At 39.3% G+C, this 22,240-nt stretch overlaps 1 protein-coding gene across 7 annotated transcripts in view; it reads right to left on the minus strand.

Annotated features, from left to right (window-relative positions):
• UBR5 (ubiquitin protein ligase E3 component n-recognin 5) overlaps positions 1-22,240 on the minus strand; it is a 71,468-nt gene that overhangs the window by 30,165 nt on the left and 19,063 nt on the right. For 4 of the 7 annotated variants that reach the window (XM_033155695.1, XM_033155692.1, XM_033155690.1 and 1 more), the window contains 15 exons: positions 20,694-20,843; positions 17,116-17,327; positions 13,645-13,761; positions 12,803-12,913; positions 11,570-11,724; positions 8,871-8,988; positions 8,013-8,197; positions 7,240-7,349; positions 6,807-6,919; positions 6,391-6,534; positions 5,643-5,754; positions 5,293-5,447; positions 3,986-4,183; positions 2,631-2,841; positions 1,133-1,259 (listed from right to left, as the gene is read on the minus strand). In XM_033155695.1, coding sequence (XP_033011586.1) covers positions 1,133-1,259; positions 2,631-2,841; positions 3,986-4,183; positions 5,293-5,447; positions 5,643-5,754; positions 6,391-6,534; positions 6,807-6,919; positions 7,240-7,349; positions 8,013-8,197; positions 8,871-8,988; positions 11,570-11,724; positions 12,803-12,913; positions 13,645-13,761; positions 17,116-17,327; positions 20,694-20,843 — 2,218 coding nt within the window. The remainder of the gene's footprint in view (positions 1-1,132; positions 1,260-2,630; positions 2,842-3,985; positions 4,184-5,292; positions 5,448-5,642; positions 5,755-6,390; positions 6,535-6,806; positions 6,920-7,239; positions 7,350-8,012; positions 8,198-8,870; positions 8,989-11,569; positions 11,725-12,802; positions 12,914-13,644; positions 13,762-17,115; positions 17,328-20,693; positions 20,844-22,240) is intronic. The other 3 variants (XM_033155689.1, XM_033155694.1, XM_033155693.1) reach the window with 3 other exon arrangements.

Genomic DNA, 22,240 nt, shown 5'->3' on the forward strand with positions numbered 1-22,240 from the left:
AACGTTTTAAGTTGGTCATCTTTATTAACCTCAGTAGCTCTAGTCTGAGTAGGATTAGTGTTGAATACCACTCATTGGAAGCTCCCTTACACAGAGTGAGACCACTGATCCATTTAGCTCAGTACTGAGTACCCTGCCTGGTGGGGGCTCTCAGGGTTTCAGTCAAGGGACACTCCAAGCAATGAGATCCTGGAGATTGAATGCAAAGTCTTCTACATGCCAATCAGATGTTCTAATACTGAGTGACAGCCCTTCCCCCAAAGCTAAGACAGCTATGATGATGGTTCCTCCATCCACCTGATACAGCGGCTTCCACAGCGGGAGGAATATTTTTCCTGGCTACAGAAGTGGTTTGCAGGCATGAGCAAAGCCATGCTCAGTCTCGCCCTCTGGCCACCTTGAAGCCTTTGACCATTCCTGAACTTGCCTGCTCTTGCTTTTAGAAAGACTGGAGCCAGAAACACACTCTAATTCTCCTCTAATAAGGAGTTAAGGAAAGACTGTCATCAATCCCAGCCAAATATGAAAGAACTGTGGCTCAAACCAGAGAAAAGGGCACCTAGTCCTCTCCACCTGATACAAGTTATGCCTCTCTGGAGGGCTGCTGCCAGCCAAACCCTGGGTTAGATGGAGGGTGCTATCAGAGACAAGCAGAAAGAGGGAAAGCAGCACCACAGTAAGTCAGGGAAAGAAGAAGCGAGCTCCCATGCTTACTGGAAAAGGATATTTATTGTTATTGCTCATCAAAAGAGTTAAAAAGTAGTTTGTGATATGGTATGGTGGTTTTCTTATTCAAAAAAGAGAGCCAGAAATCTAACCCACACACACTTAGGAACATAAGAAGCTGCCTTATAATGATCAGGCTGTCTGCCCATCTAGCCCAGTATTTTTTGACTGGCAGCGCCTTTCCAGGGTCTCAGGAAGAAACTCTCTTCCCATAACCTGCTACCTGATCTTTTAACTGGAGATGCCAGGGAATCAATCTGGGACATTCTACATGCAGACGATGTGCTTTATCACTGAGCCATGGGACCTCCCAAGCAGCTCTTTGGATCCTGGCCTACATTAATTCATAATGTCTTGCCGGTAATTAATACTGCAATAGCAAAAAGAGAAGTTTCCACTAGCTTACCTTCTGCTACTAGAGGATCCTGCACGATTTCCTGGTCCATTACTTGACACCACTGAAATAGCATTTGCAATCGCCTCGACGGCAGATAACCTTTCAGCAAATGTGTTCCTTTCGGAGCGCTCTGCTTCTGAAGCATAAAGAATAAACTTGGCATCTGTTTATTACAGAGACATTAAACACTAAAGAACCAAAAGCTTCTCTGTCACTTTTATATAAATTTTGTATATGAAATCAACATGGAATTTCTCAATATTTATATGCAAATGTATGATAACAATGGGTTTGATTAATGAATAGCAAAAAGCCTCCAGCAGAGAAGAGAAAGACAGGATAATTTAAACTGGAAAACACATATCACACAAATACACAACCGGGCAATTCTAGCACTCAGTGGTAAGCAGGACAGCTTAGGTCCTTTTTGCTAAATAAGAAACCAGTTTCCAAGCAGCCCCATAAATCATTCATTTGCTGGACATCACATTCAGAGGTTCAGAAACATGTATGTACTTTAGAGAATTGGTAAGTGAATTTGCTTGCTTTCCCCTCTCCATTCTCATCCCTATTTCCTTTGCAGCATGCTTAGTAGATTTATATGCTATTATTTTTAAAATTGTACATGGCCTTGAGCAAGTTAGGAGAAGGGTGTAAATGGTGTAGAAATGTATTTTAAATGATTTAGAAAGTACACTTTCTTCTTCCTCATAACTTCCATGTATTTTGCCCCACTGCAGACATATACAGTATACATAGATGTTTCCATATTTCTAGTTTAATAGTATTCTCTGTTTTGTAGATCTCCAGTTCATGCTGTAAAACACAGTTTTAATGCATCATACGGGCCATTTTTTGACATAAATTGCTCCTTTCCAACTTTCTTTCTCTCTTTGTTTCAACAGTCATAACCTTATGCTTCAAGTTCACAATGGCCTGTTTCGTCTTGAAATTCCTGTCTTTCTGCAAGCGTCATCTGCTAATTTCCCCCAGTGTACATTAGAGGCAAGAATTATGGCTGGATTCCAAGCACTTCCACACATGCAGGGAATGGAGTTGGCGCTAGCTTCTCCGTGCTGCTTTGAATACTGCACCAGATGGTCCCATAACCTCCAAGCACAGCTTTTCAGGATTGGAAGACTGCAGTGGGAAGGGAGCCTTGAAATAGCCTGATACACACATGGAACATTGAGCGCAGCATTTCAAATCCCACCCTTTTTCCAAGTGACTTACTTTACCAAGTGGAAAATGTGATGCTGAACTGAAACTTGTTGCCAGTTGGGACATTTGTTTCCCTTTCTACCCTACTCTCTTCCTGCATTTTCCAACCAGATTGCCTTGCTGGTTTATGACAAGTCTCTACTGATGAAGCTGCTGTGTGTGTGTGTACCTGTGTCTCTGCGTGTAACTATTTCAGAACAGGTTTTGAACAATTCTGACTCCTCTTTCTAGCCTTCTTGCAAAAGCTCCCAGAAGAATCTCATCAGCATGAGATTACTGAACTCACCCTCTTCCTCTTTTGTTTCTTTATTACTGGTTGGAAAACACACAGATACGCAAGCATGCAGAATATTTCGATTTCCATCACATCTGTGACTGAGGAAAGTCTGCAGCATTTGTGGATTCTGATCCAAGACCACAGCTTGCTCGAGGTTCATCAAATACTGTCTGCAGGCCTCATAGTCACATCGGAGAATATGCTGCATTAAAGTTTGCTTCTGTGCTCAGAAAAATTGAGAGAGGTGTTAATAAAACAAGAGCAAGCAACATTCCCTTGTCCTATGCTACATTCTGCAGCCTGTTTTAGCATCAGTACTTTATCCTGAACTAAACAAAGTACGGGATACAAATGAGATAAATACCTAAAACTGATTGTGTAACATTTTAAAAGTGCTATATATTTAAATGATAAGCTGTAAGATTTTAGCTGTCAAGTGCAGGATCAACAAACTGATTTGAGGACAGGTTGGAAATCCTATACCCCAGCTATAATGCTTTTAAAATTGCATGTGTGGAAAATGAATTTTAGTTATGCATTTATTTACATTTTAAAAAGCTTTATATCCCATTTATACCTTTCATAAAGAAGTTGCCTAAAGTGACTTACAAATAAAAAACAAACATAACAGCAACAATAATCCAGTTATGAAAACACAAATTAACAACATTTAAAAAGCATCTAAAAAGAAAACACACTAGCACTAGAAATCAATATTTAAGCAACAGAATCAAAAGCTTGTTTAAAAAGAAGTTTTCAATTGCTAGTGGAATTTAAATAAAAAGGACTATAACCTATTTTAGCATTGTTTTTAAATGCATTTGGAATACCTAGACATCCCATCTTATTAAAAACTGTTATTTAAAGTTAATTTCTGGGGTGGATGATTTTTTTAAAATAAATCACAACATCCGAAAATGATGTCCCAAAACTGCTATCACAGTAAAACAGAGAGAAGATGAACATACACAACTATTTGCACGTGATTCCATGAATCTATGTGCTCTTTTAGGCTTGCCCTTCCTGACCCACTTAAAGGTGGAAATGTGGATTAAGCTATGTTTTTAAAAAATCACATTTTCTCCCTGCATTAAAGAGAATTTAGGAACACCTATAAACAATAATAGCAAACATTTGAACAAAAAGTAGACTTTTTACTAGAAGTATCAATTTAGGCAGCTGTATTTTGTAACTAGCAGTAAGCTACTTCTGTCACAGAGGTCTCATATCTAAAATTACTCTGTTAATATATATTTGTAAAAAGGAAACGTTCAGTTGAAAACATTGAGTAATCTAGGTGGTACAGGATAATGTCTCTAAGAGAGAGTATGACAGATATATATATATATATGAATTACCAATACCTCAACAGCCATTATAATGATAGCAGCTTTCTTTTTTATGGTTGAATTGGCAGGAAGGTTTGTTAAGGAATGAACTCCCATTCCCAGACTGCTAATAGGAGGAAGATCAAGCCAATCGGGGTCTCTTATTCCACCCATACAATCTTTTGCCATTGGATATATAGTGCCATTTCCATCTCGAAGAATGATTGGAGATTCCTGCACAAAAAAGTAGTTTATACAATTCAAATTTTCATTACGTATCTCATTCATTTGTTATTGATTTGTAGCTCTATCACCTAACATATTAACATAGCTGCACTGATGAAGCCAGTCTGGTGTTCCTGCTGATATGCCCACACAGTGCTGACATCCCCATCACCTGATACCTCTCCCTCCAGGTAAGGTTAAGGTAAAGGTAAAGGTAAAAGTAAAGGACCCCTGGACAGTTAAGTCCAGTCAAAGACGACTACGGGGTGCGTCACTCATCTTGCTTCAGGCCGAGGGAGCCGGCGTTTGTCCACAGACAGCTTTCTGGGTCATGTGGCCAGCATGACTAAACCACTTCTGGTGCAACAGAACACCGTGACGGAAACCAGAGCGCACGGAAATGCCGTTTACCTTCCCACCACAGCGGTACCTATTTATCTACTTGCACTGGTATAGTTTCGAACTGGGAAGTTGGCAGAAGCTGGGACAGAGCAATGGGAGCTCACCCTATCATGCGGATTCAAACCGCTGACCTTATGATCGGCAAGTCCAAGAGGCTGAGTCATTTAGACCACAGCACCACCTGCGTCCCTCCAGGTTAAGTGTCAGACAACAGGTGTAGTACCTGTCGTCCTCACCGACCACCTCCTGCAAATATCCAGAATGGACTAGAAGACTGAGTTCAAATGCTTTCTTAGTGCAGTTTGAATAGGGGAATACATATACATTACTACAATAGCCAATATCAGAAGCATGCTCTTCTTTGCGTGGGGATTAAACACTGGCGAGTGGTGTCTCTTCAAATTCTGCAGTTAGGTTGCAAGGCAAGTGAGAAGAGAAGGGATTCTTTCAAAGATCCATTAACTTGTGTCAGTAGTTTACAAAGCCTCATCCCTCACTATACCATTGATCTACCCACCTTTTTATTTTTCTTTACCACTTCCTTCACCAGATATGGATCAGGAGCACTGACAGTCAAGTCAAGTCTGCCATGAAGATTTATTTTTCTACATTTCTTGTTTAATGGAATCATTTATCAACATTAGGTAACCCATTAAAGAGGTACTTTTAGGGTGGTAGGAAACATTTAAAATGCATGAAGCTGAGAAGAAACAAACCTGTCCAGCAGTGAAAATAGCAACACTCCTCTCATTCTGCCCAAGGAAAGCAATACTGCTAGTGGGGAAATTGTTTTCTTGTTCTGCTTTTCCAGTTGCAAGATCAAATATGCAATATCTAACCCAGTTCCCGGTCTTCAGGACGGCATGTACTCCTGAAAGAGTGCAAAAAAGGACACTGACCAACAGACTATTTCCTCCAAAAAATATTTCAAACCATTAAACTAGCAAATATTGATTCATGAAATAAAGATCACTCAGTTTAACAATTCTCTAATAGGATAAGTACCTTTCTTTTTTCTAAAGCAAGCAATAGATAAAATGAGAAGGAAAAAACCCTTCCTCCTTACCTTTGGAATCTACATTCACAGCTAGGATTTCTGTTTTTTCTGGAATACATAACTTTTTAGGAGTCCTCTGAAAACAATCTGGAACTTTTGGTGTCCCACCAGTTTTTACCACCTGTAACAAAAGCAGATTTCTGTACTTCCAATGCAATCTAAAGAATTGGCTTAATCCCCCCCCCTTTAAGAATGTACAATTTGCTTGAAAAGACTAGGATTCTTCTGCAACAGCAGCCAACCAGATGCCTAACAAGTCATCCCCTCTTTTTTGTCCCCAGCATGTGATAAGCGTAAGTATGCCATCTATTTATGTGAGGGCTCCACTTAGCTGTCATAGCTAACAGACAATGATTAATCCATGAATTGGTCTACATTTTTTAATGCCATCTAAGCAAATGGCCAGCACTACATCCCAGCCATGTATTTAAAGTAATTTATGTGTTGCGTGAAGTTCTTTCTTTTGCCTGTTCTGAACCTACTGCTTAATGTCACACTCCAGATTCTTATAAAAGAAAAATTACTCTGCGTAATTTCTAAAATCTAACTTATGTCGCCCCTTAGATGTCTCTTTCTAAACTAAAAAATATGCAACTTCTGAAGACTTTACTTTTAATATCTCTGGTTCTTATATTCTCAAAGTCTGACACCTCTTTGAGATGGAGTGATGGAAGTGAACATAAACTCTAGAAACCGTGGCCACAGCAGAGATAATCTAACAGCTTCAAGGGCCAAAGTCTTGGCGTTGCAAACACACCTGGAGCTCATCTATCCTGAGCAACCGACAATCTTGGAGAAGAGAAGATGGATCAGGATCTGAACCAGAGCTGTTTGTACAATTTGCAGTAGTAGATGTCCCCGGAAATTTTATAGCAACATAAGCACCATCCACTTTCAGTACCTATAAAAGAGAACATATTGCAGAGTGTTGAAGCAGAACTAAAACTCTCTGAAGTGAAGCGGGGGGGGGGGGGGGGTGGGATGCGGAATCACTGTACTTAAAACATCCAGAAAAGCAAGCAGTGTCACCACACAAAACCAACATTTTCACCAACAATACAATTTCAAACCACTATGGCTAGGCTCGCTGTAAAACAGCTTTCTTCTATCCATTTTTAAAGGATTGGTACACAGCAAATTAAAGGAAACTAAGAGAGCTTATTTTATACAAACCTTCCCAACAGGAACATTCTTAACATCTTCCACAAACACAACTTCCCTAAGAGACCACTGTTCTTCATTCACTTTCTCCTCTTCTTTTGGGGCAGGTGTAGATCGCCGCCGCTCTTAAGAAAATAGTAACAGATTAAAAGTCTCCTTGTAGCATGTCTGCGACATGCATATTCTATGTCTAAAAATGAGCACATGGCTACTTATGTCACTTTTCACAGGAAGTGCCTTCTGTGAAGTTTGCACCATCTACTAAAATTGTATTTTGCTAATTTTATTCTGTAAGTATTCCTCTACGGAACACTGTTTCTTATATTAGTCATTGTGGGGGTTCAGGAATTAAATATGGATGGATACATTAATATAATTGGCAGGCGTTGCACCACAGTGGTTTTCAGCAATGAAAAAAAAACCAAAAACTCCCCATATGACTTACTATATGGCATTGATGCACTGCTTGCTATTGAAGAAGCATCACTACAGGTAGAAGCTGGAGACGGTGGTGGACCCATTTCAGTTTTCACTGGTTCCTGTTTGCTTTCAGGCCTAGGATTATTATTTTTTAAGGCAGTTGTTACATTTATTTTCCATGAATACAATGTGAAAACTAGTCAAAACTTTGGACAGAGATACAGTTGAACCTCAGTTTATGTAACCCTCTGGTTACGTAAACTTTGGGATGTGCGCGAGGCAAACCTGGAAGTATTTTACCGATTTTTGCCCCACGCGCATGCACAAAAGAGGTCCTCGGATTGCGGAAACCTCGGGATCCGACCAGACCTCCGGAACGGATCCCATCCGCAACCGGAGGTACCACTATACTAACTTTTGAATTGTTTCTTAAGTCAACAGAAGTTTTTGCTGATAGAATATAACAGCAAACATATACTGCTTACAATATACAGAAGAACTGTTTATGGTCATTTTCAAACTATTAATTTGTTTTGGAAAAAAATCAACAAACTCTTAAGTATGTGGTTTGCCAGAATGAAAAGGCAATGCAAAGCCATTCTTTGTGTGACTTGCTTCTTTCAAGTATTTGCTAAAGAGTCCTCAGAGCAATATTTATAGCCCCCCATTGCACTCATGTCTGTTTCATTTATGGAAACAGTGAGGAGCTGGAGTACAGAGACCCACAATCTAATGCCAGTTCAAAATCTTTTTCAGCCACCGTCTACTGTGTCCCTGTCAAAAGTTTAGAACACTTACTTTGCTTCAGTTGTTTTACTCGCTTTCTCCATGTTCTTTAAACTCTCTGGTGACCGGAGCTGAAACCTACAGCTGTCATTCATATTCCAAACAGATTCCATTAAGACGCCAACTTTAGGAATCCCAGCGCTAATTGAAAAGGCAACAGCTCCAGCATGATAGAGAGGATTATTTCTCAAACACACCTGCAATCAATCAACAAGGGAGGTAAACAACTATTTTTATTTGTTTGTTACCCACCCTTCACCCTAAAGTCCCATTCATACCAAATGAAGAATCAAAACTATGCAAGCAAAACAATACTTAGAAGAGGTTAAGTACTCAATATATTTTTATCAGATTTTTTAGTAGTGACATATCTTAGCAGCAAAAGTCTTAGAATGGGTGTAGCCAATAATAGGGTGCACCTTCCAGATGTTTCCGGACTACAACTCCTATCATCCTTAGCAATTGGCTATGCTGGCTAGGACTGATAGGAATTGTAATCCAACAGTATCCAGAGGGAACCACATTGGCTACCCTTGTTTCCTACCACATAGTTTCCTAATAAGGGCACCTGGTTTGAAGGGAAGGGAAAAGGTTAAGGCAAAAGGGCAACTACAGGCACACCAGCATATCTGAAACTTTTTAGGAGCAACAGTGACAACACAGAGAAGAAAGGCAAGAGCCTAATATGGTTGCACAGAGCTGCGTACAAACAGGTGGCTTAAGCTCTGCCACTTCAGGCTATGGGAGCACTTACGCTAGAGTACTTCTGCAGACTATTTGCACATGTCACTGCATCATAAAAAGGGTCTTAATAGTGGATTTGTTTCTTCTCAAAGCTTTAAAAAGTTCACACAGTAAGCCTCTACATACCTGAGTACCAACAGTGATATTTGGCATTGAGGAGATACCAGCACTAGACTTAGGCTTTTTATTTTTGGCTCTAGCCTTTTCCAGCATCTTCTTCCTTTGGCTAAAAGGAACTACACCCCTAGGAGGAAACATACTAATATAAGGTTAAAAAAAAAGAGCTGTGTTGTCTTTATTATCCATAAATGTGATTTTCAAGGTGATGTGGTATTGTTTAAAAAGGGGAGGGGGGGAAGCAGTTCATTTTCAAATGTTTATTTCCAGAGCTAATAAAATAAAATAAGATCTGAGAAGCTGAGCTCCTGAAAACATTATTCCTGCTTACAGGTTCCTTCAGTGAGTATCCCATGCAGTCATATGTATGGGAAATGTGTCTGTGTAAACCAAACAGGTCCCTCCAAGAAAGTCTGAAAAAACTTACTTGGGGATGCTGCCAACCCTCACTCGTACACAGCAGCATTCCACACATCGGCCAAGGAAGCAGAGGCAGCATTTTCCCACTTAGTTCTACCAACAAACCATTGTATACAGCATGGCCAAAGACTTGCTTTTGAATTGATTTCTTAATTGAAGTATTTTTAAAGTGCCCTTCACCCTAACTCAAGCAAGGGCAGCATATAAAACTTAACATGCCAAAAATACAATACAATAAAACAATACAGCAACACCACGCATAAAGCATTCAGAGCCAACTACAAGTTTCAACAATTGTGATTGCTGCCTAGGAAAGCAAAGAATGAGTTGTGAAAATCTGACTGAGATCTTGATACCACATTCACAACCCTAATTAAACAGAGCCTTACTGACTGGGGAGAAAGGTGGGAAACAGTTTTCATAAAAAGTATAAAGAAAAAAAAACAAGCAATTGTATTCAGGGTTCAAATTTTGTGGCCAGAAAGAAACTGAGGGAGGGCAATGGTTTCACCTCTTTTCCAACATGTGGAATGTGGCAATCCATGAGGCAGGCAGGGAAAAGCACTCCTAATCTTTCAGAGCTTTCTAGAAGGTTCCTGCTATGATCTGTGCCGCCAGTGGGACTGTTCATAATCAACCAAAAGAAACTTACATTGCTGACCAATGCCACTTAAATTGTTGAATCATTTAAAGACACATTGGTTCTCCTGCATTGTTTATTATAGCCACTACTAATCTGATTTAATTTAATAATTATTAAAAGATTTTTTTTTAGGCCACATTTCCAGACAAAGCCCTCTTCAAACAATGTATACAATATGCACTATGAAGCAAAATAACATTAGTAAAAATTTGATACAACTTGATACAGAATACATTCAGTGTCTGGGAGAATTAGGAAAACTTAATCTATAGATAAAGGCTTTAAGCCATTACAAATCTGCCCAGCCTGGCAAAAGAACAGAAGAGTTTAGACAGTTTCAGATTAATATCCTCCCCTGCACTATCAAACTGACACTCTTATCACACATAAAATCTTATTTCATAACAAAAATCAACTAGCACTACTAATAAGCAACCAGGCTTTTGTGCTAGTTTAGTCATAAGGCCCCCATGAAGGAATGGAAGTAAAATTAAGCAGTTAGAACTTCTATATTGCATCCCTGCTTCTAAACATATTTTCGCAAGTGAAACCCCCAAAGGGCACAATACCTACTCACCCACTGACTGCCAACACAAAACTAGACTGATCCTACAGAAGATGCTTAACCACTTGTGATGAAATGCCTCAACTATAATAATCACAGTTGTGTCTTGGACAACTCCGATAGCGGTATCAGCCTTGTATAAACATTTATTTATAGATTTTATGTCATATGCAGTGGAATATCTATTGTCGTAAAGCTGTGAAGGTTTGTTACAGTAATAAAGCATTAGCTCTTCTAACTCTGAAAGCATCCTCTTTGGCATTAAATACAAAAATCATTAAAATAATTCAGCGTCAAGTCACTTCAATGCTTTAAGGACAAGAGCATGCTTTGTTTCTCTTTGATCCAAGTCTGGTCCTTTCTTCAAAGCAATGTAACCCCCTAAAGAATTCTAACCAGAAGGGAAAATTCAGTTCCATTAAAAAAAAGAGAAAGATGCATATGAACAAGGATGGGTAAATTCAATGTACCTTAGTGACCCAGTTAACACCATGGTAAACCAGTTATTGGTTTATTTGGTTAACATGCCAATCTTACGCACTTTACTCCTGTATGCTGTATGAGCCACAAGCACTGTCTTAGCTTTATGTCAAAAGTAGGGATAATGGTTAGTTTCACTCAAACAAATAATGCTTAGTGAGCTAAGAACAAACATTGACCACAGGTTGTAGTCTGAAGCAAACAAACCATAATCTTTGGTTTGGTTTCCCCTGTGGGGAAATCACAGGGGGAAATGCTATGAATAAGTCAGAAATTAAATCGTTATAACAAAAAGGGGGGGAAACACTATGGGAGATCACTAAGATTTTTAATTTTTTTTGCTCTCTGGCACCATCTGGTGTTGCATGTTTATAACACAATCAAAACACTGTTTCTTGACTAATGTAGCTGAGTCCATGGTTTGTTTCTCCCATTCATTAGTCATTCATTAGCACAGCAGGCAAGATCAGCACATTCTTAGTAAACCATTAACTGCTGTTTACCATGACATGTGAACAAGGCCGATGTCAACTTCTCTTCTATTGGTTTTCAAAGAGCAAAAAACCATCATTTGGACTCTGAACTGAAATATACACTTACCACCAGTACAGGTTATTCTCCAGCTGAGCACAGGTATAAAGAGCGCAGCAATGCAGGGAAACTATCCGCTCTCCTTGAAGTTCAGAGTACGTCTGTGCCGTATGTTCTAGTTTAGAAGCTACAGAACTCAAGGTTTCATCTACCCAGGTAGCTACCTAAAAGGAATAGAGCACAGCCATGCAGTGGATCTTAACACAAATATGCCTTTGTATTCATGCAGGGCACGATATAAAACAATGAGAATATAATCTTGAGATTATTCAAGTACAACCACTTCTAGTATAGTGCTTTGAAGTTTTGCTTCAATCCTTTTTGTTCTAAGCATGCCTTGGCCCTGCTACAACCATTTTATCAAGCCAGTAGTAGTTCACATTATCACAGAACTCCCCCACTGTACCCATGTGTGCATGCCTTTGTAGACAGTCATTCCTCACTTCCTCGAATTGAACAGGAAGCTTTTGTAGGTGGAGCCACGATATGCATCCAGCAGAGAGCAGAGTGCCTGAACTTTATTTAGAAATCTTTATTTAGAAACCAAATTACTTGATCTCAGAATATTATGCTAGAATATTTGGATTAGCAACTTTTAATACAATGGACTAACTACTTGTTCGTCACTTGAGACCAAAGGGGAAGTTTGTCATTAAGGAAGACAAACCTATTTCTGAAACCTTAAGTGTTACGTTTCTATGGCAAATAAGCTTTCTAAGGCACAAGGACAAGAACTGACTCAAGGGCCATACACAGTCCACAAATGGCCTACCCTTGCTTTATACCAGGGTTGTCTAGCCTGTTGCCCTCCAGATGTTGACAGTCTACAATTCCTGTCAGTCTCAGACAGTACGGCCAACTGTCAAGGATGATGCGAGCTTCAGTACAACAACTTCTGAAGTGTCACAGGATAGCCACCCCTGCTTTACACATTCTCTACTTTTACAGCAGCTTCATTTTTTCTTATGGATTCTTCTTCTAAAGAAGGAAAGTTTCTTTAATTTTGTTACTAGTATAAAGTCTTCTCAATTTTAACAGCAAACAGATTCAAAACATTCTTTTATCTTCTTTCTAGCACACCCCCCCTGGCTTGTTTTTATGATGAAAAGTTCTTGCTTCAAGGTTATTCGCAAAACCAACCTCTGCACATATTTGCTGAAGGCCAACTGTAATCTTTTTCTATGGAATGGCAATGCGAGGAGGAGATTAAAAGCACTGAATTTTATCCTCAGTGTTTCGTACCTTATTGTTTTCTGTGGCAACAGTTGCTCTGATGCTGTTTGCAGAAAGGAGGACGATCTTCTCATTGGTTAATCCCAGGGACACGGCACGTGGGTGATGTATAGAAGGATTCTTTGAAACAAAAATGAAGCAGACAATATTTTAAAATGTCACCACTGAAATATCAATTGTGGCTACCAAACATTTGGCAGGGAGGGAGACCTAGTCTTTGTCTCTCTCCCAAGTCATAACAAGGGAACAGGCATTACCCCATACCAAGAGCAATGGTATACCTTTTGCCATAGAAGCAAATGGGCGCTATTCATATATGACAGAACGTTACAAGGAAGCCAAGCAACACATCAAAGAGCCCCACCACTTTGCTATGGCTGCTCCTCTCCAGCTGTCAGGTTGCTGCTGCTGCTGAGGGGAAGGAGGAAAGATGCACAATTTCAAGCACAGCCAGTGGCAAACCTTTCCTGACTGACTTTCTCCCAGCCACTGTAATCTTCAATTAAATTGGCGAAGCTGCTAAGGAAGAGGAACTGGCAGTGGCTTTCCAGATCCAGCACTAGGCGTGGAGAGTTCACTATTCACACTGAAGTGTAATCAAAGCAACAACTGTAATGTAAAAGATTTTCCACATCTGCTTTGATACCATGTGGATGAGACTTAATATCTGAATGTGTATTTGTCCTGCAAGACAATACTATGCTTGGTAATTGTTTATTTAAAAATTCAATAAAGTTTGTAATAATAATTTTAAAAGCTGCACAGGAATCTCTGTACGTGGTGCTTTTTAAAGCAACTACATTTTTAAACACAAGGGATTACCACATTTTACAGAACATAGCTAGACATACCTGCGCATTTCTGTAAGGTTCAGATTCACTCCATTTCCACTGATACAGCTCCCCTTTACTGCTCACTGCCACAAGTTCAGAATACAGAGCACCAATAGAAATAAATTTCATCCCATCCTATAAAAGCAAACAAATGAAGCTTAAAACTTCAATATTACGAGTGCTAAATACTCACAAACAATATAAATTCATCACAAGGTAAAAGAATTGTTCAGACCATTTGGTGTCTGTGAGAAGTTGAGAGGTTATCAGACATAGTTTTATATTGAGTAAAAATAACTATTTTAGATTGTATTTTATTTTTGACATTGATAGGGTTTGGCTGTATCATTAGTGGGTTCTGTATAATTTCAGAACCTTGACAATGCAATTTACTCTAATAAGAAATTTAAGGGGCTCTAAAACCAAAACAGCACAAGTGACTCTTGAAAGATTTATCAGATAATGCTAACCTGTATACTCAATGGTTTAATGGTAGTAGATGAAGAAATGAGGAAGGTTTTACAAACAAAGGAACATGTTTAGTGGATTATATGGTTATTCCTCTAACACTGGCTATACAAGTGAAAGAGTTTCTAGTTCTATTAGGACTGAGAAGTGTCCTATACAGAAGCCTATCCTTGGAGTAATATAGAAGAGGTATCACAAAGGAGGGTTTGGTGGCCACCTGAATTTAAATTTGTGCTGTTGTGCTTTAAACAAATTATTGAATTATTAAAATCAAAGCTGCTGAGTAAGTCAGGATTTTCAGGAAGAAGAAAACAGACCAAGCTTAGGTATGATAGGAATTGCTGGACTATTAGGCATGAATTGAGGAGGTTGTTTGTTAAGATGAAAGAAACCATGGAATTAAAAGATTTGAAATTTCTCCTTGAATTAAGGAGAGAATATAAACAATGGAAGCAGCAAAAGAAAAGCAGGCGCTATGCAGTTTTGAACACATATTATGCTTGCATCAAGAGGCAGATAATCTTTTTGGAAACTGATCGTGACGGAAACAAACTGAGCGCCTATTTTGGAATTACCTTTACATTCAACCTAATAGCTTTCTGATAACCACTTGAATTGGTGTGGTGAAATGCTGTGACCTTTCAATGGAGCATAAGACATTTTGATCCAAATTCTAGCTGATCATCAAGGATTAGTGTTACTATCGAGCAGGGTATGACCTGGAGCGCTAATACCATTGCTCTGGTAAAGAAGGCCCAGCAGAGACTTTACTTCCTCAGACTTTTAAAGAAGAACAATCTGAGTGAGAGACTGCTGGTGTCCTTCTATCGAGGCAGCATAGAGAGCATTCTTACATACTGTATCTGTGCTTGGTTTGCCAGTTGCACAGTCACCGACAGGAAAATGCTCCACAGCCCAAAAGATTACGGTGATCCTCTCCTATCTTTGGACGAACTATATAGCTCCCGTTGTCTCAAAAAAAGCAAACAACATTTTACAGGATTCATCTCATCCTGGATATACAGTGGTACCTCGGGTTACATCCACTTTGGGTTGCGTTTTTTCAGGTTACGAACCCCGCAAGCCCGGAAGTGAATTTTGCCGCACGAACACTTCTGCACATGTCCGTGCAGAGTGCAGCGCAGTATTGTGCTTTGTGCATGCACAAAATGGACATCCGGGTTACGTACTTTTCAGGGTGCAAACGGCACCCCGGAATGGATTGGGTACGTAACCCGAGGTACCACTGTAGTCTGTTTGCATGGTTGTCTTCGGGCAAGAGATACAGAACAATTAAATCAAGAACGAATAAACTAAAAAACAGTTTTTATCCAAGAGCTATAACTATTTTAAATGCTGTAACCAAATGATATGATCTTTGGGGAGTCATGATGGATGGTATGTATGTGTATGTGTGATTGTAAATGCATAAATGCATATATGTGGCTGTAAATGTGGAATGGCATTCAATTTCGTTGTACTACATACAATGACAATAAAGTATCTATCTATCTATCTATCTATTCTATTCTATTAATCCAAAAGACTCAACTGAACTTTGGACACACGTTTTATATCTTGCCCTTCCATCTTCTCCAGCCATTTAACTGCAAGTACTCAAAAAATGTTTAAAGCACATAAAGTTGTGGTCAGTTCTCTCGTCCCACTTCTCTTGCCTTGCTCTAGGCAGGGGCATTATATATCATGTCACAGCAAACCTCCTCATTCTTCAATTCTCCAAGGAAGAAGCAAGCCAGGAAGCCTGACTGATGACGCATGTCTTAAACTGAAACCAGGAGAATACAAATCCAAGAGAGATGAGAATGGAATAAACAGGACCACAGCTTAATGTTCCTGTGGTGGGCATCTCAGGTTAAAAAATAAGCCCACTCCATGATCAAGTAAGATTCTGCTAATTCACAACAGCTGTAGCTCAGCAATTGAGTGCATGGCTTGCATGCGAGAGTTCCCTGATTCAGCTCCTGCCAGGTAGGACTGAAAAGATCCCTGCCTGAAATCTGCAACTTCCTCTAGACTCTACTGTTCTCAAGACTTTACTGCACTTCAGATACCCATTTAATTATATCTCCTGCTTTGTGAAAAGGCTACTTCACAGTACGTACCCCCCAAAATATTGGAAGGAAATAATGAAGGGGAGCAGATACTTGTCTACACTAATTAAGAGTCCAGACTGGCTTTCAGTCTTCTGGGAAAGGAAGGCACAAATATAGGAAGTAGAGTTTAAAAGACAAAATAGCTCATGTCCATTCAAATAGGACCAGTAGCAATAGTAGAGTTCTTAGGCTAAACATATCAGATCTACATATGGCCCACCCACTCTTCACTACAATTGTTCCTTAGAAGGGCAGGGAGGAAAAGAGAAATAGGTTCATAGTTGTTGTTTTTATCATCAGAGCAAAAGCAATCATTTTCAGCTGACACTAACAAATAATCACACTTCTCGAATGAAGGAGGAAAATTAACAGCAACAGTGTGAAAATGAGTTCTTTCATCTGCAAGGCGACAGAAAACAAGTGAACCAACTGGTGAAAGGGAAAAGAGTAGACAGAAGAAACGCAAAGGATCAGCTTTAAAAAAAAAATCACCCCATTGCTTCAAAGGATGGCAAACGTGTTCATAAAGACAGAAGAGTACTTGTTCAGGCTCCCAAAAAATATCAGTTGACACAATTAATTTTATGTCCAAGTGAAAGGGATGCTAACTATAAACTACTAAAGGCTGGAGGCCTGTGCACACTTCCATTCAAGCAACCCCCTTCTATTAAAGTCAACAATACTTAATTTTCCAAGTGAATGAGTTTATGATTGAGCAACACGTCAAAACTGAAATGACATGAACACAAATGATCCACAGTCAATGTAAACACATCCATAATGTAGGAATTACATGCAGGGGCATTTGATGAGGAATTTGGCAGGGGGAGGAAAGAGAAAGATCCACATTTACAGACAATACAATATATTCCAATTTTGCATTTTTAATAAAATACAACCAAAATACCTTATCCGGCCACCACTGCAAGTCCTCTCCTAAAGAGACTGGGCTTTGGACAGGTGTATTCTTCTTGTCAAGGTTTGGCTCCCCTTCTTTGCTTGTAGAGCCTCTTTCATTATCAAATGAGGCTCCATCAAGCCACCTTCTTTCACGCAAACGTAAAACGGACTCACGTTCACGCAACAGCTCAGAGTCTCTCTCTAAGGGAAGAAGGAGAACTGGTATGCAATTGGGTCACACCAGTGGGATAAAAGTAAGCCACTCTCTAGTAAAGACCCTTCAGGATGCAACTAACAGCAGTTAAAATCTACTTATAGATTTCACTTAAGTGTAAATATAAAAATGACATGCAACACTCAAAATATTAACCCTTTCAAGCATATGTACTTTGGTATTGCCAAAATAATTTGAAATGCAAGAATGAGACTAGAAATAAAGTTCAAAATCTGAAGTTTCAAGCTACTCAAAAAAAAATGAATTAACAGAAGAAAAAAATTACCTCACTGTTTACTTAGGATGAGATAAAAAGTGATTTAAGATTTTTATAGTACCATATGCAAAGAGTATATTGTGGGTGATCTTATCAAAGAACAGCAAGAAAAATAGATGCCACCAAACAAGGCAATGTCTCTTTTAGAGACTTTTTAAGCTAACCAAAAAGGAGTGTTTATTAGAGAGTCTCAGAATTTTTCCCAACCACCACCACCACCACTTGAAAAGGTTAAAAAACAATCTTAAACTTCTGTAAAATTTGCTAATCCAACCCCTTCATTTAAACAAACATATAGGACTTGCTTTGATTTTTAAAAACTTATGGCAAAGTTGCTTAACTGAAAATTTTTGTAGTCAGACAACGTTCTAAAAAAAGATTTTTGAAGGAGAATGTTCCTTACCAAAATGCTTTCCCTCCAATTGGCCTAAAATTGTCTAAAGCCAGTACTCTCCAGTTCTCTCATACAATTAAAATTTTAACTCAGGTAACCAAGCTAAATATCCAAGAGTCAAATATACATGGAAAATAAGGATTTTTCATCTTAACATAGAAATAACCTTAGAAAGGAAAAAGGGAGTGATTTAAGAAAAGTCAGAGTTTGAATATACGTACATGCACATAATGCATTTAACATATGAGTCTTCATTTGTATTGATAAACTTTTTAAGAACAAATCTCTCGTCTTTCCTCCTTGCTCTCTTTTTCCTTCTGGTATCTGTCATTTCATTATCTTCCTTTATTTAAAAACTAATCTCCACATAGCTTACTTCTTTCCCCCCACCCCACCCCTTGCTCTACAGCCCGATTCCTAACAACTTTTCTTTTTATCTCCCATGACCCATCTACTCGGACTAATGCTGGGCCAAAAATCACCTCCCACCCTAATGGTACTGATCATGTCCCATGAAAAGGTTTGGGGGGACATTTTCTGCCACTTTGGGGGCTAGTAAGGCAAATTCAACAAATTGAGAAAGGCCTCCCTCTCCAATATGAGGTGGTGGAAGGTTCCTTATGCTTAAAAAGAAAAAACTTAACCATGAAACAAAGGTTTCCTTCTGCTTGAAACAGAGCTGCAATTGACCGTCTGTTGATAGGTCCTATAAAATGCTAAATAAGAATGACTAAATCATGATGAGCGATTGTGTTCACTGCTTCAAACAGCAGTAAAACATCTTCCATTTGAACAAAAAGATAGTTGTGATAACATTTTCCTTCATATTGATATCAGTAATTTTCAGTCCCTCTCCAGTTCTATGCTTGTATGAATTTTACTGCCATTGTTTACACCAGAACTATGCCTTTGGGTTGGGGAAAAGGAGGAGGAGAGGGGTGTACTGGGGGTGCGTGTGTAATTTTTTATATATAAAAAAGATGAACAAAAAGTAAAAGCATTAAGGAAACCCTCAGACACCTCATATTGTATAGGTAAGCTCTCTTGTCCCCCAAAATGCATCCAATTTACCACCCCCCTCAAAAGGCAACTCTGGCTGTTCTAAGTCCACCCAGTCCCCATCCTCAAGATCACTGGGGAGAAATGGGCCAAATAGGTAAAACACATTTAAAACAGCTTTTAGAGATGAAGAGCAGACTAGAGGATCGTGTAAACCTTCTCCCCACCACTTTCTGCATAAATTCCTCTTCTCTCCTCCCTCCAGCTTTGGAATTACATGCGGCCATTGCCAATCCAAGTTAAGGTGAAACCAAGCATGTAATAAACTCATTCCAATAGCCCTAATGGTTTCGTCTCTCTTTTAATGTAGAAACTGAAGACAGAGTGTGTGCACTTGAAGAGGTAGAAGGAGGATGCATGTGATCCTGCAGCCTGCACTCAACACCTAAACCAGGGGTCGGCAAGGTTACCGGACAATGGCGCACACTCTTCTGGGTCGGAGGAGTGCCTGTGTGCATGTGCACAGGCGCCATCAACCTGGAAGTCGGTCCCCGCACCGCGCCACACCAGTAAGAGCAGGCAGCGGCAGGGGTCGCCATGGGCCAGTTAGACGAGCCCCGTGGGCCACTACCAACCCCTGACCTAAACCCTAGCTTCAACATTATGTCTGAACCATGTCTCAAGAATGATGACAAGGTATTTTGTTCTAATCCTCTACGTCACCTACAGAAACTGCATAAATAATTTTATGTCGCTAGATTGGATAAATCTAGTATGTCGAGAAAATTAAAATTATGCCTAATACGTACAGCAACCATTTTACTGATCCTAACTTGTGATAACACATAGATGTTCAGGTACTGGAATACCTAACAGAAAAAAATTGAATAGGCAGAGCAATACTCCATGAAGATCATGATAGAGGTTGGATTAACAATTGGTAAAATGTTATGGATACGCATAATAGTTATTTTTAAGAAGCTATGAAGGAATAACTAAGTATCAGATCTGGTATCACATTTCATACGCTTTTCAAGTCATGCTTAGAACTTGACACCATGCAAAGTATTCTGTCATTGCAATGGATTATGAATAACAGACATGGAATTTGAGCACTGCAAGCCATTTCAGAATGCAGTTAAATTCCAGCTTGCCTCACCTATTGTTGAGTATGTCATTATTACTACGCTTTGCAAATAAAATGTTTACTCTTAGAGCAGTGCATAAGGAGCAGTGGAAGAGCTTTCAATGCTACCTACTGGAACAGATGTAGGACTTCTAGCTATACTATTGAGTTATGCCTCCAGACTCAGGAAGGCACAAAATTCCCTGTGTACCATGGATACTGAGCAATTGAACTCCCTTTCAGAATGTTGCATGAGAAAAACATTGAGTTTTTCAGTAAGTACTCCCTAAGTAGGCATGGTTTTTTAAAAAACTGGCTTTAGGCAGATTGCTTTTGGAAAGCCTCATGCACATTTCACCTGTCAAACTTTTCAAACATACTGCTAGGAATTTATTTCACACACTTACATCATACAATTTTTACAGCTTAATGCAAGAAATTTTATATATCTATATTTAAAACAGAAAAGGGTTGTACACACAAAACTAAAGACAAGAATCACCAGCATGTGCTATAACTAGTGTACTGCACAGCAATGCTACTTATTTACAAAGAAAAAAAAGGTGCAAAATTACCTCGGGACGAGCTTAGCCTGGAAAGTGATGAGCGCCGAAAGGATGGATAACCAAAGTAACTAATATCTTCTGAAAACATAGCATCAGCATCAATAATGACACTTGGGTGAGCAGAATGTATGTCAGCATCCAGAAGAGACATAAGATCCTCTATAAGAGGAGACAAGGATCTGAGGTGAATTATCAGCTACTTGAAATATCATCTTGAAAGACCATCACCAAACAAGACAAATCCACCAACAAAAACTGATGTTCTGTTCTTCAGATTCCCTAGCGTTTGGATGTATTGCCTACTGCTCACATATGCGATCAAGCAAAATGTCCTGATTTAAGAAACCAATGTTAGCTATATCAACTGCTTGGTCTAAACTAATCCAGACATGGTTCAAAGCTGGAAGCAGTTAAACAATATAAAAAGAACAAGGCTCAATAAGTTTATGTTCCAGAAGAAAGCAGATAAAAAAGACTTCCTCCAAAGAGAATAAAGCTCATGTCTGCCTATTGCTAAGACAATAACTTCCTAAACTGGAAAATGTCATTTTTAATAGAATCTGCTGATAAATTCTGCAAGAACTCATAAGCATGGCCCCCCAAACAAACTCTACCTTTTCTATCATTAAGTAACTGATTTTAATGGTAGCACAGTGCCCCATCTTTTAATACTCTATCTTGCGATGATAAAGATCCTACCTTAGGTGCTGGAAAAAAATATCTGCCTTCCTGACTTTCTGTTAAATTCTATTAAATTTATTTTCCAACACAAAGCAGGAAATGCTGTCCACATTGACAGCAGATATATTTTTATATTTCTGACAGTGTTTTTCAATCTCTATGAAATCACACCCCACTTCTTACATTAACTAGGCTTTCCATAGACATTCCCAACCACTAGCCTTGCTATGGGTACTCATCTAGGTGCACTGAATGCGTCCACCCATCGTGGACATCCCTCTTTTAAAGTAATCTCATTAAGACTGCCACTTTCACTTTGAGAAACCCTGATGTTTTTATACATCTGATACCAATTAAACATGCAAAATTGTTTTCAGCTTCTTTCCTCCCTCACCCAAAATGTCCTTCACTGGTACCTTGCACAATCCCAGGGATCCCTCCACGAAGTCAAGGAAACATAGGTTTATGCAATCCTTTCAGCGTCCATCCTAAGAATCACAACCTCAACACTAATTACTTTCAGCTTCTCTGCACATGGCATCCTCTAGAACAGAAGTCCCCCCCCCAAAAAAAAAATCCCCACAAACCACTTGAAAGTTGCTGAGGGTCTTGGCAGACCACTTCATAATTTTTCTGCCTGTTGTAGCAATTGTAATGTGCTGTGCCCAATGCTATGTGATTTGTAACTGTTTTTACTCACACACCACAGAGTACCTGAATGAAGCTTGCAGACCACTTGTGGTCCACAGACAATGGTTTGGGAATCCTTGCTCTAAGAACAAGGATGAGGAATCTGTGACCCTACAGATGATGTTGGACTACATGGCCAATGGAAATTTCACTCCAACCACATCTGGAGGGCCACAGCTTCCCCA

This window comes from Lacerta agilis, chromosome 7 (assembly GCF_009819535.1).
Source record: "Lacerta agilis isolate rLacAgi1 chromosome 7, rLacAgi1.pri, whole genome shotgun sequence".
NCBI classification, from domain to species: domain Eukaryota; kingdom Metazoa; phylum Chordata; class Lepidosauria; order Squamata; family Lacertidae; genus Lacerta; species Lacerta agilis.